At 35.4% G+C, this 22,759-nt stretch overlaps 1 protein-coding gene across 2 annotated transcripts; it reads right to left on the bottom strand.

Moving 5' to 3' along the window:
* Positions 1-356: 356 nt before the first annotated feature.
* On the bottom strand, positions 357-22,759 carry LOC140163211 (microfibril-associated glycoprotein 4-like). Of its 2 annotated transcripts, XM_072186607.1 has the most exons (5): positions 22,618-22,757; positions 20,271-20,579; positions 19,859-20,131; positions 18,026-18,328; positions 357-3,565 (listed from the first exon to the last, which is right to left on the bottom strand). In XM_072186607.1, the coding sequence occupies exons 1-5, from the start codon at positions 22,628-22,630 to the stop codon at positions 2,925-2,927; spliced, it is 1,539 nt and encodes a 512-aa protein (XP_072042708.1). In that variant the 5' UTR covers positions 22,631-22,757; the 3' UTR covers positions 357-2,924. The 2 variants fall into 2 exon arrangements, with proteins under 2 accessions (XP_072042708.1, XP_072042709.1); XM_072186608.1 differs by lacking the exon at positions 18,026-18,328 and having other exon boundaries at positions 22,618-22,759.

The following is a 22,759-nucleotide window of genomic DNA, read 5'->3' as shown; positions in this document are numbered from 1 at the left end:
TCAACAATTTCAAAGTTAGAATAAATTGGCAACAGTTGCCCATTACCGAGGCATAACGTTAGACATTCGCTGGAGCTATGAGAACATAAATTTTATGCATTTAATATTTTCTATTATAAATATTTTAGGTAGACATGGGAGTAATAGGTCATTGATAGTATCACGTTTAGCAGATTCGGCTTTTAACTCAGAATTAAGGACGCACCATTAGATATCAAGGGAGGGATCTAATTTTACACGAAATGTATGCGCACAAATACTTACCAAATTCAAAGTTGCAATATACAAATATTGACTGCTATGAGGGGCATGGTTAAATTATAGGCCCAGGTGATCTCAAAACCATGACTATGCCCCGAGGCGTAGCCGAGGGCATAGTCATGGTTTTGAGATCACCGCGGGCCTATAATTTTAACCATGCCCCGAATAAAAAGCAGTCAATATTTGTTTTATATACCAAATCTTAAGATTCTTGTCATCTGTTTGGTTAAAAGCATCGATTTTGGGAACGGCACACAGATTACAATCTGCGATTTCTGCGTATTTATAGCGCGTGAAAACATTAACGCGTGCGTAATATCATTTTACGCTGGGAAAACGCGCAGTTTGATCGTGACGCACGTGACCGGTCCATAGTTCATTTCCATGGACCGGTCCATAGTTCATTTTGCGGGCATAGTTAATTCAATGACTGCACTTTCAACCAATCAGATGACAGGAATCTATATATGAGGTATATAATACTAAATATGATGAGATATGAAACAAATTCGCGCAGGCGCAAGAAAATTTGCAATTTAAAAGATAAAATAGTCAAATACGTATGAGGTTATTTTTTAAACTTTTTTTCACCAACTGCGACAAATTTTTGGCATCACTTGACATCCCTGTTTTGTGTTGTTTTTTATTGTTGCTTTTTATTTGTTATTTTTGTCTAAGTAATGGTGAAGAAAATGGGTCTTTTTTCGTCCGAGGTGGAGCATATTTTTGTGCAGATTGTGAGACAATTGTTTTTTTTTCAAAAACCTACCCACCCACCCCCTTGATATCTAATGGTGCGTCCCTTAAACTGTCAATAGCTGCTACAGATTTATGACTCTGATAAAATACAAGTTTACAAATGCATACACCAATTCACACCTACGTACATTCCTTCATACAATCTTAAGATATACACATAAGGCATCATATAAAGGTCCTTGAGGGCTATCGCCCTTGAGACTGCTGTCTCGTTTGATTCACCAGCTTCGTCACATTTGGATATAAACTGAACTTCACGATAATTTGATTTCCTTATTTTCCTTATCTGACATCTTACTTAGAATTCTCGTAGACCAGTATTTCATTGAAATCTGACAAAATAATGCCAATTCAAAAATATCTGGTCCAAATGGATGTTGAAAATATTTGATTATTTCCAACTGTATGATTATTTGACTAAATAGATCAGTTTAACATCATGTAATATACAACATTACATATTTTACATCAAGATTTTCCAACCCTACAACCCCTACAGAAGACATGGCTCTAATCTTTGAGGAGTGTGGATTTTAAATAGGATAACCTGAATAGGAGTTTCCGTTTGAAATCTACACCCCCTGTGTGGGAGATTAAGGTCAAGTCTGCAATAGGGGGGTTTGTATTTCAAATAGAATATCCTATTCTAAAATATAAAAGAAACGAGTTAACTCCAATCATTAATTTTTCTTAAAGCAACAATTATTAATACACACCCAAGTATAAATTGTACATGCTTCGAACTGAAAATATACAAGGCTCGGGAATTACTATGTAAGTTACATTACAATAATATTAAAATATTCAAAAAACATTCAGCAAAGTTTTACCAATAAAACTCGACATTAGCTAAGTATAATATTGTCATAAGAAACTCACTACAATTGTGGTCAATGTTGGTTGTTGGTATGTAACTATAATTGCTAAATGAATAATGAATCCAGAAATGGAAACAATACAAAATAAAGTTATTTCAAAACAATTGTTTTAAAAATGTAGATAATATTCCAAAGTCTGTGAATAGATTGCTTACACCCCACCCATATTAATTTTACCACACAGCGGAACCAATCAACCACATACCTACCAACCCCATCCACACTATAAAAGTTTATAAACACAAACATATTTACATAATTATGCAACATTATACATTTAAATTTGATTGTTATAATTATTTCGACTGCTCAGTGCCAGAAGTGAGTAAGTGGAATAGCTGTCCTGTGAACATTCGGCAATATACATACAGCATATTGTACTCATCTACATATATAGCAGCTGCACATACCAGTTATTGCACTTACCCACTTCTGGTACTGAGTACAATTTAACAGAGACCCTGGTGCCTGGGCTATATACAGTATATCCTAAATAAAGACAAATATATCAACATTTAAACAAATTCGGAAGAAACGAAATCAAAAGTTGCACTTTTGTGCTAAATCAATGAAAGCACGGCGCTAGTTTTAAAGTGATAATCAATGGAAGCACGGCGCTAGTTTTCTTGTTCGAGAACGCTTTGTGTGCAAATGCAATAGGGCGAACTGCAACTTTTAAATTTGCATCTCTTTATTTCTTAAACGATTTCAACGAATGATGTCTTAAATTCGAGCTAAAAGATGCAGCTATCGGCTGCTGCTTCAAAGTATGACATACCTGTCTTTATTTAAGATATACAAGGGGTGAAAATACCTTAATTCTTTGGCTTACTGTAGTTGGTAAATATAATGTACATAGTTAAAATCACTGTTACAAAATTCACTTTATTTGTGATCTTGGATTTGGTCTATATTTATAATCGTTGGATAAATTATGAATCCAGATAAAGACAAGATATTTCGAAATATTGAAAGTATCTATTGTGATCTTAAATCTTACTTTAGAGATGAGTTGATTTATTTTATCTATTGAACACGTCTGACCTTCATTGTCGTGCTCTTAAGGGATTGGAGCACTTTCCAGTGGTACCAATACATTCCTAAATGATCATTGGTTCCTGTAGGACCAAGGTATCGGCCGTTCAGGTTAGCGTTTGTACAGTGGCCATACCACCAGGCACCTGCCCTCTCTTGAGCACAGTTAAAACGCCAGCTATCATGGTCCCTATCATACGTAGAGAATGCCCTGTTATTACTATAACCCAATGCATCACTAGCGTCACCACTATATGACCCAATGGTAAGGACATAATTAGACGACGAATCACCCACACTAAATGACTGATACTCAGCGTAAGCTTTGTCGCCATCAAATGCTTCTAACTCTACACGTAAGATTGAGGGATTCCCTGATGTCAGTAGATGTATGAGTCTGAGACCTGCCCAGTACTCACCATCTACATCACCAAAACCATTCTCATAGTCAGTCCAGTTGCGATAGAAGTCTACCGATCCGTCAAATCGGCGCTGGAATACAGTCCACCCTCCATCACCATCTATGTCACAGTAAACATTAAATGACAAACCACCACTGGGAGTAATTGTGTAGATGCCAGATGGATATAAATCTCCGTAAGGAACCAGATCAAAGCAATCTCGCGGAATAGCTGAAGCAAAATGGACAACAAGTTAAGATATGGAGTAAGTAAATGGAGAAACTAGTGATGTTGAGCAGAGCAAGACATTGTGATAGTAGGATACCCACATCTGCATCAGAAAGGTTAATCATCCCAACCAATAACCTCTTGAATATCAAAGGTCAGCATAAAATGCACTTTTAACAATTTTGCAATTTCTGGCCAAATAGATACACCTTTTCGTCATAGTTTTTAATATCCATTATTGATATAAGAGTCACTTCAATTTAAGGGTATTTAATCACATTTGTCCCAGTTACCATGGCAACAACCATTTACACATATTTTTAAGCGAGTGTCATCAAAATCGACTGGAAACATGACGTAAAAATATTTTATATAATAAGTAAATTTTCGTCATTTAAAGCCAAAACTGAAAACTACTGCAAAGTATTTGCACAGTAATATCAAACATCCTGTATAATACTGTTATTTAAAAAAATTATGAAAATGTTGCATTCTTACAAATTCTAAATTTTCTATGTCAGATTCGTATGTTCGAAGAAATGTACATTTTTCGAACACTCACTTTCAGTGTCCATCCGATCAATTTCACCAAAACAGCAATATTCATGTATATTATAAAATTCAATCAATATGAATTTTTTTTTGTGCAATAATTGAGCTCCCTACCAGTGCACTACTCTTACCTCTTTGACTTTTTATGAATTTGATTTAAATTGTGTTTTTATAATTCCTTTTTCTTTTAAATATGTTTTTTTTGATGTAGTAATATATTACTTTGAAATTGTACATAGATATATATTTTTATGTTGTATTAATTAATGTGTAAATTTTGATGTTTATAAATTGTAAATTGTGTCGCAATTCAGTGTTTTAATACTGCTATGACATTTAATAAAATATACCTGAAATGTAAATAAGTTTACTGGATCACTAGTTTACTGGTGTCCTAAGTTATACGACATATCATTTCACTATAATATGGTTACCTTTTATGTAGGCCCTTTTAACCTACTACATGTATTATATTGCTTTTGTGCAATGTAGTCAGTGGTAATTATCATTGCTTACGTTCTTTTTGGGCGAGAAATGCGGAGTTCTCGCCCTTTGCGCTGGGTTTTGACATACATATTGGTCACAGCGTTGCAGAAAATATTCGTGCTGTCTATATACTCGGGAAATTACAGAGGCGAGAGTGTTCATGAAAATTTGTAATTATTACTTCATTTTGATATCTAATCAGTGCTATAAAGTCATTTTAGGCAGCAATGTGTTTGTATTAAAAGAAATAATAAAACATGTTGTTGTAGAACTAGAATTACTTTTATGCAAATCCGAAAGTTGCAACAGATTATTTTCATTTCTTTGTTTGTCAAGCATGATTGCCAGTTTTACGTAACATTGGGCGCAAGGTACCACTAGGGCGTAAAGAGATTAATTTACCGCGCCTACTGATAGTCGGTCACCGAATCAACTATTCACACACCGGATTTATTTGTCAACCTCACTGAGTCAATTAATTTATGTCAACATGTCCAGATAAGAGCTGGCTATCTAATTCGGAGATCGTCTTTGTTTACTAAAGAGATTACTGGGTACTAGCATTGGTTTGAATTACTTTGCGGAACTTTTTACGGTGAAAATATATTCGATTTGTAAGAAAACGAGAGAGTATGTTTGGCCGTTTCAACGAATGAAAACGAGTGAGAATTTCAAAAGTTATGGTTTGAAGAAAATATGACATTAAAAGTTATATGCCAGGCCTATAATTGTTTCCACAGCATATTAACGAATAAAATCTATGGTTATAATCAGGCGTTCATACATTTGCAGACTTCCTGCAGACCAGCACAGCATGAGAGGCGAGTGAATTGATATTACATGATTAAAACATAGACCCTATTTCCAGGGTCTATGATTAAAACCTTTATGGACGTAAAAGTCAAAGTAACAATATTCTATATCCTGTATCGTTTTATGGATAAAAATGACTCAAAATGTCATTAATGAAATAATTGATTTCTTAAACATCAGTTTTGTTTTTTCAACGGGAAAAATTCGATGCAATTTCAGGGCCTATCTATGATATGGGCATAATTTATACATGTAGGCCTATTGAACAATATACCCCCATTTGACATGTATTAAAAATAGGTAGGTAAACAAATGAATTATTGTATTAGTCTATCAATTATAAATAAAATGACTTAAGTGAATCCACCTTTTCGTATTTGATCATGTTGATTATTAAATAATTATTATGGCATTCAACAAAATGATTGAAGAGAAAACACACAATGCAGACTATAGAATTCATAGCTTCGCCGGAGTATCGGACTAACAACCAACACATTCAAAAAAGTTTAAAAGTTAAGATTGGAGCATGGAAATAAGAGACATTCTTACTTCCATGATTGGAGTGAGCAGTCTTTATAATTTTATAATGTGCTATAGTAAGTATACATTGCGAATTAATATAAAATTAATGTCATGTATAATAAGTGGCAGTTTTAGCCAATTAGCTACAAACTGCAGTGTATTTCTTAATATTAATAATGTGCTAAGGGTAGCCTAAAAGGCAGAAAAGCACAAAAAGACAGAACAATTTGGAGTAATGAATTAAAGAGTTGACATGAAGTTATAGGAGTTAATGTTTGGTTTGCTTTTTCTGTGTGCATGTTCTCATCATTGATGGTTTGGTGGACTGTCATGAAACATGATGGATCCTAAAAAAGCGTGATCCTGAAAATGCCTTCCACCCAAACTAATTACAAGACCTCTTCTGCATTGAAGCTGGCTTTCTCTTTTAAAGTGAATTTTTTATTGAGATCGAATGCAAACATTGAACATCTCATTTACATAATAATGAACCCATGTTTGTGAGCCCATTTTAATGGCCATTATCTTATTTACATAATGGTTTTGGATTCAATGTTTAATTGGCATAGTCCTCTGAATATTTTACCGTAAAGTCCTATGGTGGAGGGCCTTTTTGTTGTGTAGTCCTACAAAGGTGGGGTGACTGCTGGTACATGTTTTACCGTACAGTCCTATGTGTTTATTTTGTTGTCCTAAATTTGATTGCTCACCTTGGTCTCTTCGTCATTTAGATAACTTTCAACACCAACCTTCCTAGTTTAATTCTTTCAATCAAAATTTCCCTCCTCTGCTAATGATGACAAGTGAAAATCGAAGTAATACTGCAATATCAATATGGAACTACACCTTTATCTTGACAATTAATTTGCTCGCCCTATTCCTTTTAAAGGAATTTTTATTTTTGTATAGGCCAACACTAGCGTGTAAAGTTATGCATCTTGATCATGTTGTATTCGCCACTTGCACGGTTCCGCCATTATGCACTATATGCGGGGAGAGCCTCGAACTGGCAGCATCCATGAAAGGAAGAATTACGTAACCTTACACAGAATGTTATGACTGGTTCAATTCCCATTCATGTATGCTGCCAGTTCGAGGCTCTCCCCGCACATAGTGCATAATGGCGGAACCGTGCAAGTGGCGAATACACCATTAGTGAAGATGAAGAGAGTGGATGCGGGGCGTGCTGGGTCCTTGACTTCATGTCGCCCGACTGCCTTATTGATTCATTGATTCATTGTATGGTAGCATGTAGTAGCGAATCTATTGTCTGTCCAAATAACTTAGACACCCGGTTTTTAGGATATATTTCGAAAAGTTTTCACTTTGGCAAAAAGTCATGAAAGAAAAGTTGCTAAACACGGTCAGACCTAACAGAAATTATTAGTAAAGCGATGAAAAAATATTCTTCCTTGTCTACTTTTATTCAATTTTGACCGATTTACAGCAAGATATCTGGGTCCAGCCGAATATTCCAAATGACTTGAAACTTTTGATGGGATAATCTATTTACAGTAAGGGGTGTTTTAACATTGTAGTCATGCATATTGATCAGTGATGACACCCTTTTTCTTTGATCTTTAATTCCTTTTACTACTTCACAATAATGGCGGTCTACTCAAATGCATTCAACAAAAGCATGTTTGCAATCACCGTGAGAGGTCGTCTCACACGCATAACAAATACACTACGATCAAATAGGTTGATGACAATATTTGATTGAATGGACTGTGGATTTCGGTGAAGGACACTGGTTCAAATCCTTTGTTTGGAGCCAATCAATAATTTCATGCACAACCTCTATAACTCAAAAGATGTCACAGTTGGTGCATTATAACAAATGATAGGGCAAGTTACTGTGCGTCTGGAGTGTATTGTGAATTATACTCCTCACCAATAACATCAGAACATTCATAGGGCATACAATTTGTATTTTCTTGGAATTGGGCCAAGCCAAAAGCATGCACAGAACAAGATTCAAATACCGCGCCGAATTGTTGTAATTGGTTGAGGGACAACTGGGATCACTGCGTTAATACACTAAGAATAAATATACCAATAAGAAACACTGTCTGCATTTTATGAACTGAATTATATTTTTCATTTTTATAGAATGTTTTTGGTGAGGAGTATAATTAATTTACTATTCAGCATCGAAGTGGTTACGTAATTCTCTTGGTTACCGGATCACGCTACTTTGGTATGCCTTCGAGTGCCATATACTTTATGTGGTGATCATTTCGATCGTGGTTCATTACTCTAGCGCGTGATCCCGTTGACATAGTAACATTACGTAACTTCGATACTGAATTCATCCATTCACTATCCAAAATCACAATACCTACAAATCTGTATAATGAGACCTTCCAAAATAATGGTACCCAACTTCTACCGGATTATTTTTAAAGTGTTGAGAAAAACCTTCCAATTTCAATAGAATTTCTGGTAAACTCTCACTCAATGCTTTGGAAACACAAAAATCCCGTTAGGTCTCAGCGAATGTTAACACTTTTCTTTCATGACTTTCCTTGAAAGTGGATATTTTTTCAAATAAGTAACAAAAACTGGGTGTCTAAGTTAATTGGACAGACAATAGCAGGGTTTGCATCCTGGCTCTTCAAGTGTTTATTACTGTAACTTTTTTTAGTGGGCATCACACTCATCACGCTCTGCGTTTAGTGATGTCCACATCTCATTTGTATAATATTGCATTTGTTTATAATTATTATTATTATACATTTATTATCATATATATTATTGTTATTATATTTATATTTATATTTATATTGTATATGTTGCGAAATGAGATGAAATAAACTATGAAACTATGAAACTATAAGTTTGAACACTGGAAGGCGCAAACTTTCCACTAGTATATCAACGTGTGTGGGGTAATCTAAATGATCATGATAGACCACTGGCATGCAATGTTAGCACCTACAATCAAGGAAAAAGGTCTTGGAACGCTTGCGTGTAAATAACGGAAAACTGTCACCCCCTCTCCCCCGTGCAATGTGGAGAAATGCCAATGTCTTCAGCGGTTCCCCCAATGTGTTCCAACATTGCTTGATGGGGGAGAGGGGAAGGGTAAATCATTGTTGTAGATATCATGTTTCTTCCCAAACACAATATAGGTCATTTCCATGAACATAAGAAATTCTGCACGGAATTTCGACAGAGTGTACCAAGCGTTCCAAGGACTTTTTTCGTTGATTGTAGTATCGGGACACTTTGGTGGTGTGGGGTGTAAAAATATTGGGAATATCCCCATTCCACGAAGGAACAAGAAACTAAAACTCACGCGTCATGGTGTAGAGAGAATGCATCAACGGAATGCAGCATCTATTCATCTGTTGTGTCCGATTTGAGGGCTAACATATTGAAAAATGTTGCCAATCAGTATTCATGAAAGTGTACCTTCAACGTTCAGTTTTGGAAATTGGTTGACTTGTGTTTGGCAGGAGTGAAATACATCTGACTGCGCGTTTTAATTACGTAACGCCTGAAGGATTTGACATCACTGAATGGCTGCCTAGTGATGTTATGTGTTTAGTTTCTATAATAATTATTTTTGCACATATTTATTTATTACTTTCCTTTCCTTTCTCTGCACTTATTCTCTACTAGGCCTACACTTTAGCACTCTCTCGTTCTCCTTCTCTACCTCCCCCTCCCCAAACCTCCTCCGTTGACAGAGTGAAAAACGGATACATTTCTTTTAAAGGGCATATCTTCAAAAGTTTGAAATAATTGTTTCAGTTTATTAAAGCTAACTGGTAAAGGCTTCTTAACATACCAACATATCCTTGATCAACTTTTCTGAAATAGGAGAAAAAGAGGGCGAAATGAGGGGCCTTTTTTTTGGGGGGGACACCCTGTATTACGCAATTAAAGCAGTTGTTTTTGATAACATGCATTTTTAATCTGAACTTTTACATGTTCTCGTACATTTGTTTACAATTTCATTTAATGTGTATTTGGCTCACGGTGTTCGAGTATTAGCACCAATAAACCAAAAATCTGACTGAGGTTGTAGTGACATGGTCTGCAGCATTATAAAGATTGGCGGCTGGTGTATATAGTTAATTGTCATTATGTACTCGTTATTTATCTTGGTTAATTTCAAATGCGTATAAATTGTGTCTGTTAGAATTGCTGCTGAGATGCAGCAGAATTTGACACTACTATATTAGGTCATTCAAATTATGAAATCACCCACCACTATATTACAACAGAATACATTTCACATGCGTCCATCTCCCAAAATCTCACACAATTCCCGAAACTCCAAGAAGTGGAACAATGCCTAATTTACATAAATCCAAAATGGCTGCTTATGCAGGGGATGAAAGTTGGTCAAATCTTGTTAAAAACCATACCAATGTATTCCTTTTGTCATAAGGATTCAGAAAAAGTCAAAATCTGGATTCCACAGGGGACAAAATGGAAACATTCTCTGATTTCGATACAAATGGCTCCGCTTGCAAAATCATTTAACAAAAAGAATGGTTTGCCATATCTCAGGTGGTTTGTTACCTTGGTATGACCAAAAAGATCACAATCCATTGAGCCCTGTTGACCTTGATCATGTTTGTGATGTTACCTACGTTACAAAACATCCAAAACAATGCAACGACTATTCTCATATTAATTTATATTTGCGAAAGGAACAATTTAGGACCGATTGGATCAAAATTAAGTATTTTTCAATAGTGGACACAAATTTTGACCTTTGATCTTTTTGCCTATAACTCAAGAACTGTGTGTCGGAGACAGGTTAATCTATGCTATATGAATCCTTATGATGAGAGCAATACAATGATATGGTTTTTAACAGGATATAACCAACTTTGAAATTCCACCCCTGCATAAGCGGCCATTTTGGACTGATGCAAATTAGGCAATGTTCCACTAATTGGATTTTTTGGGGCTTTTGATGTATTATTTGATAAGCTTTTCTGAAGTGAATGGTGAATAAGTGTATTCTGTTGCAATTAGTGTTGGCTTAACCCTTATTTTTCTTAATTTGACTGGCCTATGTACCCGATCTCGGCACTTTAAATGCTAAAAAGTCACGTACAAACTTGAAGTTTACACACAATGAATTGAACGGTTACATTTATTTTATAACGAAATGGTGTACTATACAAAGCCGATCTTTAACAGCGCATTAAGGTTACACAAAGAAACGTATTTTGTTAGAATAAATTTGAATATCCTTCGTTTAAATCCTTTTTGATAAACAATTACTTGTCGTTCCACGGGCTTCATATTTTTTGGAGATCGAGCCTTTTCTGTTTTTGCACCCACATTTTGGAACTTGTTACCTCTGAATATAAGAAACTGTGATTGTTTTCAGACCTTTAAGAACTTGTTAAAGACTTATTTATTTAGCAAAAGCATATACCAAACATAACTGATGTAACTGATGTATGTATATATTTTAATGTTTAATTGTACTTGTACTTTATGTATGTTAATGTTTCATGTCTGCGCCTCGGAATAGTTCTACTAGATTGATGGCGCATTACAAATCTTATTATTATTTTTATTATTATTATTATTATTATTATTATTATTATTATTATTATTATTATTATTATTATTATTATTATTATTATTATTATTATTGCCTCCATTTTTCATGAAAGGCATTTTTTCCGAAGTAATTTCAAAGTCATCAGAGCTCATATTAAGTTCACGGATAGACTTCGTAGCCTTATGAGGCTGCAACATATCTAGTTCTGTCTTCTTTCTTGTTCGTTTCTTTCTTTCTTTCTGACTGCAGTGATTGATTGTTTTTGCCGTTTTTTTATTAATATATAATTCAGGAATAGGCCTACTAGTCTAAATAGGCGCGGCCTATATAGGCCTATGAGTATTTTTTACAAATTGGATATTGGTTGTTGGTTTTGTTATTGTTGCTGTAGTTATTGTTGTATATATTGCATAATCAGGGTAGGCCTACTAGGCCTATTATAGCCTATAGCAGCATTGATTTATTTCACGACAGATATCACCTAATGGTAATATTTTTTAAAAAAATTGAAAATTAAGAAAATTGCAGAAAACCGTCTGCCACCCGGCAGCCCCTATCATGGATGCCCCCTCCCTATCCCTGCAACATAGGATGACTCACGTGCCACGGTTTCATAGGTTCGTGGTCATTGTGCATGTAGATTGATACACCAAGTACGCTTGAGTTCAATTTTTTCTGCATGGCTATTTCTATTATTAACTTACACCTCTCTGGAATCAAGCATTGAAAAAATCCATTGTATAACCTTAACACAACATTGAGTCAAGCTCAAGATATTATTAGCTTTCTATAGCAAGATCAGGACATCATTTTAATAACAATATGCTATTTAAATAAGAATTGGACATGTGCTAATGAACAATTGTCATATCCTGATTTCTATTATCCTTGGTAATTATGTATCTTAAGTCCAGTATTGCTGTAAACGAGCGACCCGACATTGCCCTCATGAACTCTCACCCTCCTGACTTTAGTCAACGTGTTAGCATAAGTATGCTCTTTAAATAAGAATTGGACACGTGCTAATGAGCAATAGTCACATCCTGATTTCTATTATCCTTGGTAATTATGTATCGAAAGTCCAGTATTGTTGTAACCGATCGACCCGACATTGCCCTTATGAACTCTCACCCTCCTGACCGCAGTCAAAGTGTTCTGAATAGAGATGACATAAGCAATAGTGTAACATCATATTTTAATCCCGTGGTATAAGTCTTGTATTTTGGCAGTCAAGACCAACGTGCTTTTAAATAGAAATAGAGTCGCAATAGATTATATAATCTTTTGTCCGTTTGATGCCGATTAGAAGTTGCGACAGGCTATTCATAAAAGTGGTACCATTGTTTCGAATAAAGGGGTTACGCCATTAAATTGGTCACTGATCCGGCATCATATTAACGCTCTACACAACAGGCGAGTATCAACAAGTGACCACACTACAGTCATGTTTAAGGGCAGTCATGTGTAAAGGAGGCTTTCATCTTTACCACCCACCTGACGTAAGGCGTTTCATTTAAATAAATTGAATGATCTTGCTGATCGATTACACATTAGAATGTATGAAGGCTGCCATGTCCAGTCCATATATCTATATTACACTATAATGGTAATCGCTATACGTATACATGTAAGTATAAGTATAGGCCAATAAAGGTTGTTTTTAAGAAATTTCCATTTAATTTTATTTTAAGAAGGAGATTGGTATAGAAAAAGTGGCGTACCCAAAATAGGGGAGGGGGTTGGGTAGGTTTCAGATTCACCTCTGTGAGACGTCTTGGGAGGGGAGGGAGGACGAGGGGAGGAGGGGATATGGAGAATGAGAGAGGGCTGGAGGAAGGGAGAAATAAAAAGATATAATAAAGACAAGTAGATAAAAAGAAATATAAGGAAATGATGGGAATGAGAGAGGGAGGGTAAGAGGGGACAATGAGAGCGAGGGAGTGATAAAGTGTAGGCCTAGGAAAGAATAAGTACTGAGAAGGGAAAAGAAAGGAATGATGAATAAATTAAATAATAATTATTAGGCCTACACCACATTTCGCCATAATATATTCTAGAAACGCTTGCTGTTAGAATAAGAAAAATTTTAATTGTAGTTATTGCACAGGTCACGGCGACCCTGTGACCTTTCCGGAAAAAGCCGAGTGGCAGGTTTTTCAAATAAATATTTTCTGTGTAAAAACTGTACCATCAGATAGGTAATGGAATATATGAATATTAACTGTACATCTATCACAACAATTTTTGATAACAACTTGCGTCACAATTGATCTAGTATAAAAGGTAGATAATTTATTTCAATCTTATATACGCCTTTTTTTTTTGGAATTAAGTGAGAATTAATTCTGTAAAAACTGTTTTTTTAAATGTAATTTTCACATTAGACCCGACAAAAGATTACCGTTTTGTTCTTATGATAATCTAATCTTTTGATTTTGTAAATAAAATTAGGGGTCTAATGTGGATTTAGGATGCAAACTGGAACAATCCAATGCCTTGTCAAAATCATTTGCTTCAAAATGGAGTTCGGATGCACTTCGTAATACAACTTCCGCCACTGCGGGAAACCACATGCACAGCAGAGCACATGGCAGATATCAAAATCGATTTTATGTATTGTGTATGTAGGCCTATTCATAGGACCCTCGTATTAATTGTCTCTATGCGCTTGAGAATTCAACAATATAAATAATGGTAGCTTTATTATAATACACATTAATGTTTTAAGCAGATAAAATTCCAAAATATGATGCAGTAATGAAGTTGCGATGTATTAATATTATATATGTATAAATTTTCACGATGACACTATCAAGTTCTTCGTGGTCGAGCGGTCTAAGGCGCTGGACGTATGGTATACGTGATACTAGCCAAAGCGGTGAGCCGTGAGTTCGAACCCCGCCTCTGCCAAACTTTAAAAGAATTAAAATTAAAATTTTACTTTTTAAAAATTTCATATTGGGGAAATGTGACTGGGAGAATTTATGTATGGCGTGGAGTGGTGTGTATTAGGCCTATACGCTGGCGAAGTTACGTAATTGATCGGATTAATTACCATAGCAATAGGTGAAAACAATTTTGAACATATCGCGCTGCACTACAAGCAGGTTACACTCATCACCGTTGTATGTCCGCAATCATAGATTGAATACAATACTGGTCTTTTCAAAGATACTAATCTTACAGGTGCAATTGATCAGATTGATATGGTTCAATGCAGAGATACCGCGTGAACGCATCAGTGCAGAGCGGTATATTCAAAAATTGTTTTCACCTATTACTATGGTAGTTAATCCGATTATTACGTAACTTCGCCAGCGTATATAATAACTAAACACATAACAGCACTGGGCAGCCATTCGATGATGTCAATGCCTTTATTCGTTACGTAATTAAAACGCCCAATCCGATGTATTTCACACCTACCAAACACAACTCACCCAATTTCGCAAACTGGACGTTGAATGTACACTCTCATGAATATTGATTGGCAACATTTTCCAATCGGAAACAATAAAACAATAGACCCTGCAGAGCGTTGGTCAAGACATTATCATAGACGAACTCCTGGATGGGGCAGCTTTAATTAGCATGAGGTCATATTGATATGTAAATAGCGTATTGTTATTTAAATTTGTGCCCAGACGTATTGAAGGCGACAGTCATGTTATCCAGACGGAGAATGGCTGCATATGCCGGGCATGTCAATTTGCTGAGTGAAGGCTGATAATCACCTTTCTGTATAGGTAATAAGCTAGTATATTTCGTGTACCAGTTGGTTATAATAAAAAATTAGTATCATATTAAATATATTAAATGTATAAAACTTTGAAATTCACATGAATTTGAAGAGCAGAGCTCCGAATTCTAGCTAAGTCAGGTGATGTGAAATTCTGCTGCGTGACCCCCTCTGCGTGGTAGAATTATATTCATAAAACATTGAATTTAACAGATATCATGGGCAGCCAACCACGATTTATCAGCATTTAAAATATATGTTAATTAACAAAGATAAAAAATAAAGAGTACAAATGGCAATTAACTAGTAAACAATCCTGAAATCTTAAAATGTTGCCACGTGATTTCCCGACCACATGATAATCAACATGTGACCACTATTCAGATTTACCGTAAATATTTAGAGTATTGTTACACGGCTTGCACATACACTGTGCATTTCTTTACCTCCGTATAAAATCAACAATTCATGCTGGGAGCCAAGTAACATTCTGTCTGCTCAGTGCAGATTGGTATTTTATTTTACTTGAGGGCATAATAGAAATACATACACCACATTTCGCCATAATACATTCTAGAAACGCTTGCTGTTAGAATAAGAAACATTTTAATGCTAATTTATTGCACATTCTAGGGAAGCGTGGTTACCTTTTTAAAATAACCGAGTGAGAGGGTTTTCAAGAAAATATTTTTCCTGTCAAAAGTGAAGCATCCTCTGTATAAAAGAAAATATGAATATTAACTGCACATCATATATAACGATTCGTGATACCCAATTGTGGCACATTTGATGTCGTTTATGAGGCAGAGAATTTTATTTCAATTTTATATACGCCAAAATATTTTTTTAATTGAGCAAGAATAAGGATAGAAAAAACGTTGACAAATCTATGTATAAATAACATTAGACCCGGCAAAAGATTACTGTTTCGTTTTTATGGTAATCTAATCTTTTATTTCCTGAAAAAAAATTGTGGGTCTAATGTCGAATATTCACATACTTGATCAAAACATCGAACGTGTATACAAGAAAATGGTAGGTTTTTCTCTATAGTATTTTACTGACCATGGAAATGTACTGAGACACAAGCACGTGTCAAAATCGATATAATGTTTTGTCCATATAGACGCCCCGTTATCATGCTTATCGTTGGATTTTTTTGTATAAAACACGCAGTTAACAACAATTGAGCGCTAATAATACACATAAATGTTTTTATTTGAAATAAAATTCCAAAATATGGTACGTTTTCTTTCTGCCTTTGCTTGTCACGTGGTAGGCCTATGTTGAAGTTGCGATTATATCTTCAAATAAGTTTCAACTGAATTCTAACAAGACAAGTGGACGAGTGGTCTAAGGCGCTGGATTCATAGTGTGTCCAAAGCAGTCCGCCGCCGTGAGTTCGAACCCCGCCTCCGCCAAACTTTAATGAAGTGAAATTAAAATTTTACTTTAAAAAAATTTCATATTGGGGAAATGTGACTGGCAGAATTTATGTATGGCGTGGAGTGGTGTGAGAAATACATAAGACGAATATGGCGCCATGATCGAAGGTCAGGTCGGGTATCAAAGGTTATTATAACTTAAATACTACTTGTATTTCACACCTTGCCTCTGTCACGTATTTCCTTCATATTATTGACAGCAAGTCCTAATTTTGACTTTGCTATTGCAAAATGTCATTTCATATTAAATTAGTAGACTTTCTTTGAAAAAACATATCACTGGTGCCTGATGGGAATACCCGACCGCCATTTCATTAAACTGGGTTGTTTTCGTGTGGTTTGTGCCCAGATGTATTGGGGCCCGCTATACTCTCGTTGAACAGGCAAAGTTCGCAAAACGAACAACGTTGTTATTTGCCAAACTCAATTAACATGATCCAAGGGTCGAACATGAATTATTCATAACGAGCTATAACGGATCGATAACTGGCCTCACTTTCTAGCTAGTAAACCAGCTGAATTTTTCATAGATTTTGCGTTGCTAATAGAACAACCGTGACTTTAGTGTCACCCCCTTGACATTATCCTATCATTATTTTGAGCTCGTATACCATACTTACTGAGTGCACTACACTAAATCCTTCCGCATTTGGTGGAACCCTTCATAGTTCCGGTAAAAAATAGCGCCTATGCGAAATATATCGGCGTCCCAAGGGAAACAAATTTGAGTGACTCTTGGTTGTTTTGATAAAAACGATAGAATAGGAGCTCAACATTACAAATCTGTTCAGAAAATGTTCCGAATCGAATGTACATGGGCAATAGGCCCTCGGAACAATATCATGGCCGGAACTGGTAAGGAGGCGAGAGTGTCGGCTGAAATTCGGGATGGCGCTGTTCAGGAGTTCGTATCTCTTAAGCTTGTCTCAACTTGTCCCAAAAAATCAAATTTAAATAAAAGTTTAATCTTTATTTAAGACGTTGATTCGATCAAAATATTAAAAATGTTGTTACATGGGGTAGAAAAAACAAACTTACTTTCTTGTATTTTCCCGTGTATTTCAATGGGACGATTATTTAGTGGTGTGCGCCCTACTGTCCTCGTCCAGGTTTTGATATTCGGCTGTCTGCAGGTTTTACCGGTAGTGTGTATGATTGAATGGGGTTTTTTTAAATTATTATTTTTTAGTTTTTTTTATTAGTGGCGGGGTATGTATCACCTTACCTGTGTTCGGGATCATGCTTTTTCGTCATCGCTCATATCTCCACAGTCGTTATTTCAAAAAAGTAAACACACCTCACGTTAACATATCATTTTAAGCTTAACTTTTCAATACAGTATGACTTTGAATATAATAGCTTACATGTTGTAAAATTAACCTGTGGTATTCCAAAATCATAGGGCTCAGGCTCTCCTTGTCCTTCTGTTTTTATGACTACAAGAGTTTCAATGTCATACATCGTTTCTGGTCTCAATCCTGTAATCGTGTAATTTGTACCAGCAGGAACGTAAACAGTTTGCGAATGTCCGTCATCTTGTGAAGTGAGTGTGACAGCATAGTGTGTGATGTTTCTTGGCGGGTTGCTTTCTAGTGCCGGTGGAGGTTCCTCCCAACTTAGTGTGACGAACACTGCTCCTACATTGGCAACAGATGGCGATGGTATCTCTGAAATTAATTGTTATCTGTATGAAGGTGTCATATATCCATATACCACAGAAACACACAAGCGGGTTTGCTTGACTGCTTACATTAGACCCGGTTTTAACCACCGTTTGTCAGTGGGAGCCGGTAGCCCAATTGATAGGTCGTCCGTCTAGAGATCGGCAGGTCGTGGGTTCGAATCCCATGCCGGCTCATTCCCTTGCCCCCTTTTCAAGTTGGCTTGTGTACCAGTCGGGATTTGTGATTATTTTTGATCTTGTTTAAAGTAGGTAACCCTATTGGTTGAGGCTATGGATTGTTTTCAAACTTAAATACAATTTCAAATATCGCCCCCCCCCCCTTTATGCATCTATGTGAAAAAACGAGAACATTTTCAGTGTAAATTAATTCTTCAGTGGGAGGTTCGCTCCCTTATATTTGTTCGTGTTCCTCTTATCATGCTTGACAGGAAAAGTTCTTGCCCTTTATTTATTTCGCTAATATGTATTTATTTTATTTTGTTTTAAGTGCATATCATTATAGCGCCCTCTATATAGTTTGATTTATTTTTCCAGGCGAACTGGTATCGGAATGAAACGTCGCGAATTTTTCTTGCCTACCAGAATTCTCGGGCGTTTGACACTTTGCTTAAATTGGTAACCACAATTCGCCTGATTTTTTTCACGATTTCTTCGGAAATAGATTATTTTGGAGTGACAAATTTCAGGATGGTAATGAGAAAAATATGGCTATTATATGATACCAAAATTCATTAACAATGAGAAATTTCTTGTAGCGAGCAATATAGCATGCGTTTTCCCATTACCTAGCGGGTTCCTTTCTTTCGCCTTAGGTTGAAAACGTGTAATTTTCCTGTAGTTTTATCAAGTCTCATTAGAATTATTATTATAATGCGATTTCAAATTCAATATGCATTATTTAATCAGTCGAAAAGTCGAAAGGGTAGATGTGAAAAAAGGCGTTTACGAATCTTTATTCTGACATCATTATTATCACAACTTAAATATACTATGGTATGATGTTATTTTGAGAACTTTATATTTATTTTTATTTAGTAACAGTTTTACGACACATATCGTCGGGCGAAGTGCAAGATTGTTCAGGTGTTATGGAAGATTTTAAAACCGTAAGGTAAATGCGCACATTTTAACTGATTTTGTAAGTCTTATAAGCAATTTATTATTTTGTAATTAAAATGTTAAACTGTGTTAAACAATAAATGAAACAATTAAAACACAAAAAATACATTCCTGCTAAATTAAACTAATGGTTTATATGATTTTCTCGAAACAAAAAAACGCTTTTAAATGATCTTTTATTAGGTTTGGTATAAGACTTCCGGCTAAGCCTCTCACACCATCTGATCTGCACTTAACTACGGCTAGGTGCCTCAAGTACTACGTCTTAAGGATAATCACAACCTGGTATTGCATTTAAATTCGGGTCTGTGATATACAATAATGTCATGCAAAGAACAAATCAATGTTTTCATGTTCTTGGGTTTATAATTTTAAAACATACTTATTAGCTTACCGACATCGCAAATTTGAGTTTCATCGCTTTTATCTCTACACTGATTTCTTCCATCGCAAACATTATCCGTGTCAGTACATAGTCCATTTGAACAGAGGAATTGGAATGGACAGGTAGCACAGAAAGCTTCGTCTTCGTCACTACCATCAGCACAATCATCAAACCCATCACAAGCCCATACTTTGGACACACATGTTCCATCGGGACAGAAGAATTCATCTGGTGCACACGTTGTGGCTACAGTAGTACTTTGCGCTGTTGTTTGAGCAAATACTAAAACATAAACATAAACATACAAATTCTTTTATAAAGGTATGAACGTTATAGAACTTCACATAAGTCTATTTAAGATGAATTTTAGTACGTTCCTAAATAAATTATGACTTTTGATATTTCCATATCTACAGCTTACACGTTTCAAAAACCTGCAGAGGTATTCCAAGATCATAGAGATCGGGTTCTCCTTGTCCTTCAGTTTCTATGACTATACGAGTTTCAACGTCATACATCGTTCCTGGTGCCAATCCTGTAATCGTGTAATTTGTACCGGCTTCAGCAGGAACGTTAACAGTTTGCGAAGACCCGCCATCTTGTGTAGTGAATGTGACAGCATAGTGTGTGATATTTCTTGGAGGGTTGCTTACTAGTGCCGGTGGAGGCGTGTCCCAAATTAGTAAAACGGACCCTCCTCCTACATTGGCTATAAAAGGCGATGGTAAATCTGAAACGAACAATGAGTTTAACACTTAACTGCATGTAAAATCTGTGTGCTGTTTTGATTTATTTTGACTAAAAGCAAGAGAAAATTGCACACAAAGAAAATCAATTTATTTACACTAGATTTTAGTGACTTTGAGAGTAATTTTCTAATTCTAGTAGCAATTCAATTTTCGTGTGAGTGCAAGTAGTCCATTTCTGCTGAAATTGAAATTTTTGAAGGCGTATACAATTTTAGGTAAATGAAATTATTTTAAATTATTTTACCAGTCTTAAAAGAAATCAGTTAATAGCATGAATATTTTTGCCCAACGACTTAAGACCAAAATTATATGCGATGTTCCCGCTAACACGACGAAATGTGCTCATTAAATATGCTTTTAAATAATTATCTAGTTTTAGATTAGGTATGTAGATCTGGAAGCCACGCGCAGTTCGCCGTTGAGTACAATATAGTAGAATTAACCAATTAGCATTGGTGTTGGATGTTTTACCTATTAATTATTCAATTAAAAGTAATCCATGAAATGGCTTATTTGTCTATGTTGTTCTCACCCGTCGGGTTAACACGTAATTAGAATGGAATCAAAATTAAATTAAATTTGGACTTACTTATCTCTGTTTTACAAGCATGTTTTGCAAAGCAAATGTTTATAGTATCAATTCGTTTATATATTTCATTTTCTAAGACTCATCAGTCAAAATTAGCTAATTAATTAGTAATTAATTAAATAAATGTACCGTATCGTTACAAAGTGAAATTGTTTATGGTCATTTTCATTTTACATATAAAGTTTATGGAGATTAATATTAGACAAGGCTGGAAAGAGCGCCATAGCCTCATTCTAGGCCGTTTTAGGTACTTAAATACTCATAAAAAAGAACGGCAACAAATTGTGTAATAAAATTTGCACAAAATGCTACTTGAGCAATTACAAATATAATTAAATACTTTTGGAGGGGGCTATTGCTAAAACAAAAAATGCCCTATACCTTAGTGGTTATGAAACAAAGGTGGGGATTATACGGCGATCGAGGTGGCGTAAGGTTAGAGTATTGCGTTTTGCGTGTTTTCCAGAGTGACGTATATTTTTGTACATATTATTTGTTTGACAGCAATATTATGTATTTATTTATTTAGAAAAATATTTTGAAATAAAATCTATTGGTTTGTCATTTTGTCGACACCATAGAATGTATATACATGTATAAACATTTCCGTTAAGTTGAAATCATGACAAATTATCCGTCTGATGATCGGTATACCCAATGATCGTAAGTGAGGGTATTCCGTGAAACTATTAGTAACGGTTGCCTTGCCAGAGGTCTATACTTTGAATTTGTTTCTATAGCTCACCAGGGATCGATATAACGGGATAGGCATCCTAGTATTACGTAACAAACCGGAAGATGTAGTTTAAGTCTAGACAATAGGCGGATTAGCGGCCATTTTGTCTTCGACATGATTTTATCCACGTGTCCTTATACTTTAGTACACAAATATATAAGTTAACATGTTTACAATATTAAAATTATATTTTGAACAATCAATTATATTCTGTAGTAAATCGATCAAATGACTGTGATTGTTTAGGTATTTTCTGCTTGATAAAATTAAATTGTCTGACCAGCTAGTATTCTCCTCCGCCGTCAGTGTGATTCCAGACATTCCACGTACCATGTTGAGAAGGTGTAGGAGACTAAAGCTGTATTAACGAACACGCATGCTGGGAAAATGATGTAGTTTAAGTCGAACAATAGAGTGACGTAGTTTCCGGCATTGTTCCTATGCACTTTCACCCTCCTGAGCTCACCTGTAATGGGTTTGAGCACTCTAAATTCCAAAGTTAGTCACTTGTAAAGTAATCTACAGGCATTTCACATCATTTACAAAATATAACGAATGTCTGATTTACACAACTCGATTTTAAATTGACATTTCTTCAAACCCGATTTTCTCGAAAAGTTGTTTATTCACGGTGCCCCACTATACGCCACTATGGAATACAGCCGACAAATTTAAACCCTTCTTAATAATTTACCTATATCGCACATTTGAGTCTCATCGCTGTCATCTCTACACTGATTTATTCCATCGCAAACATTTTGTGTGTCTATACATTGGCTATTTTAACAGTAGAATTGGAATGGGCAGGTAGCACAGAAAGCTTCGTCTTCATCACT

The sequence above is a fragment of the Amphiura filiformis genome, chromosome 10 (genome assembly GCF_039555335.1).
Source record: "Amphiura filiformis chromosome 10, Afil_fr2py, whole genome shotgun sequence".
Lineage (NCBI taxonomy): Eukaryota > Metazoa > Echinodermata > Ophiuroidea > Amphilepidida > Amphiuridae > Amphiura > Amphiura filiformis.
This window is presented reverse-complemented; position numbering and strand designations above follow the sequence as displayed.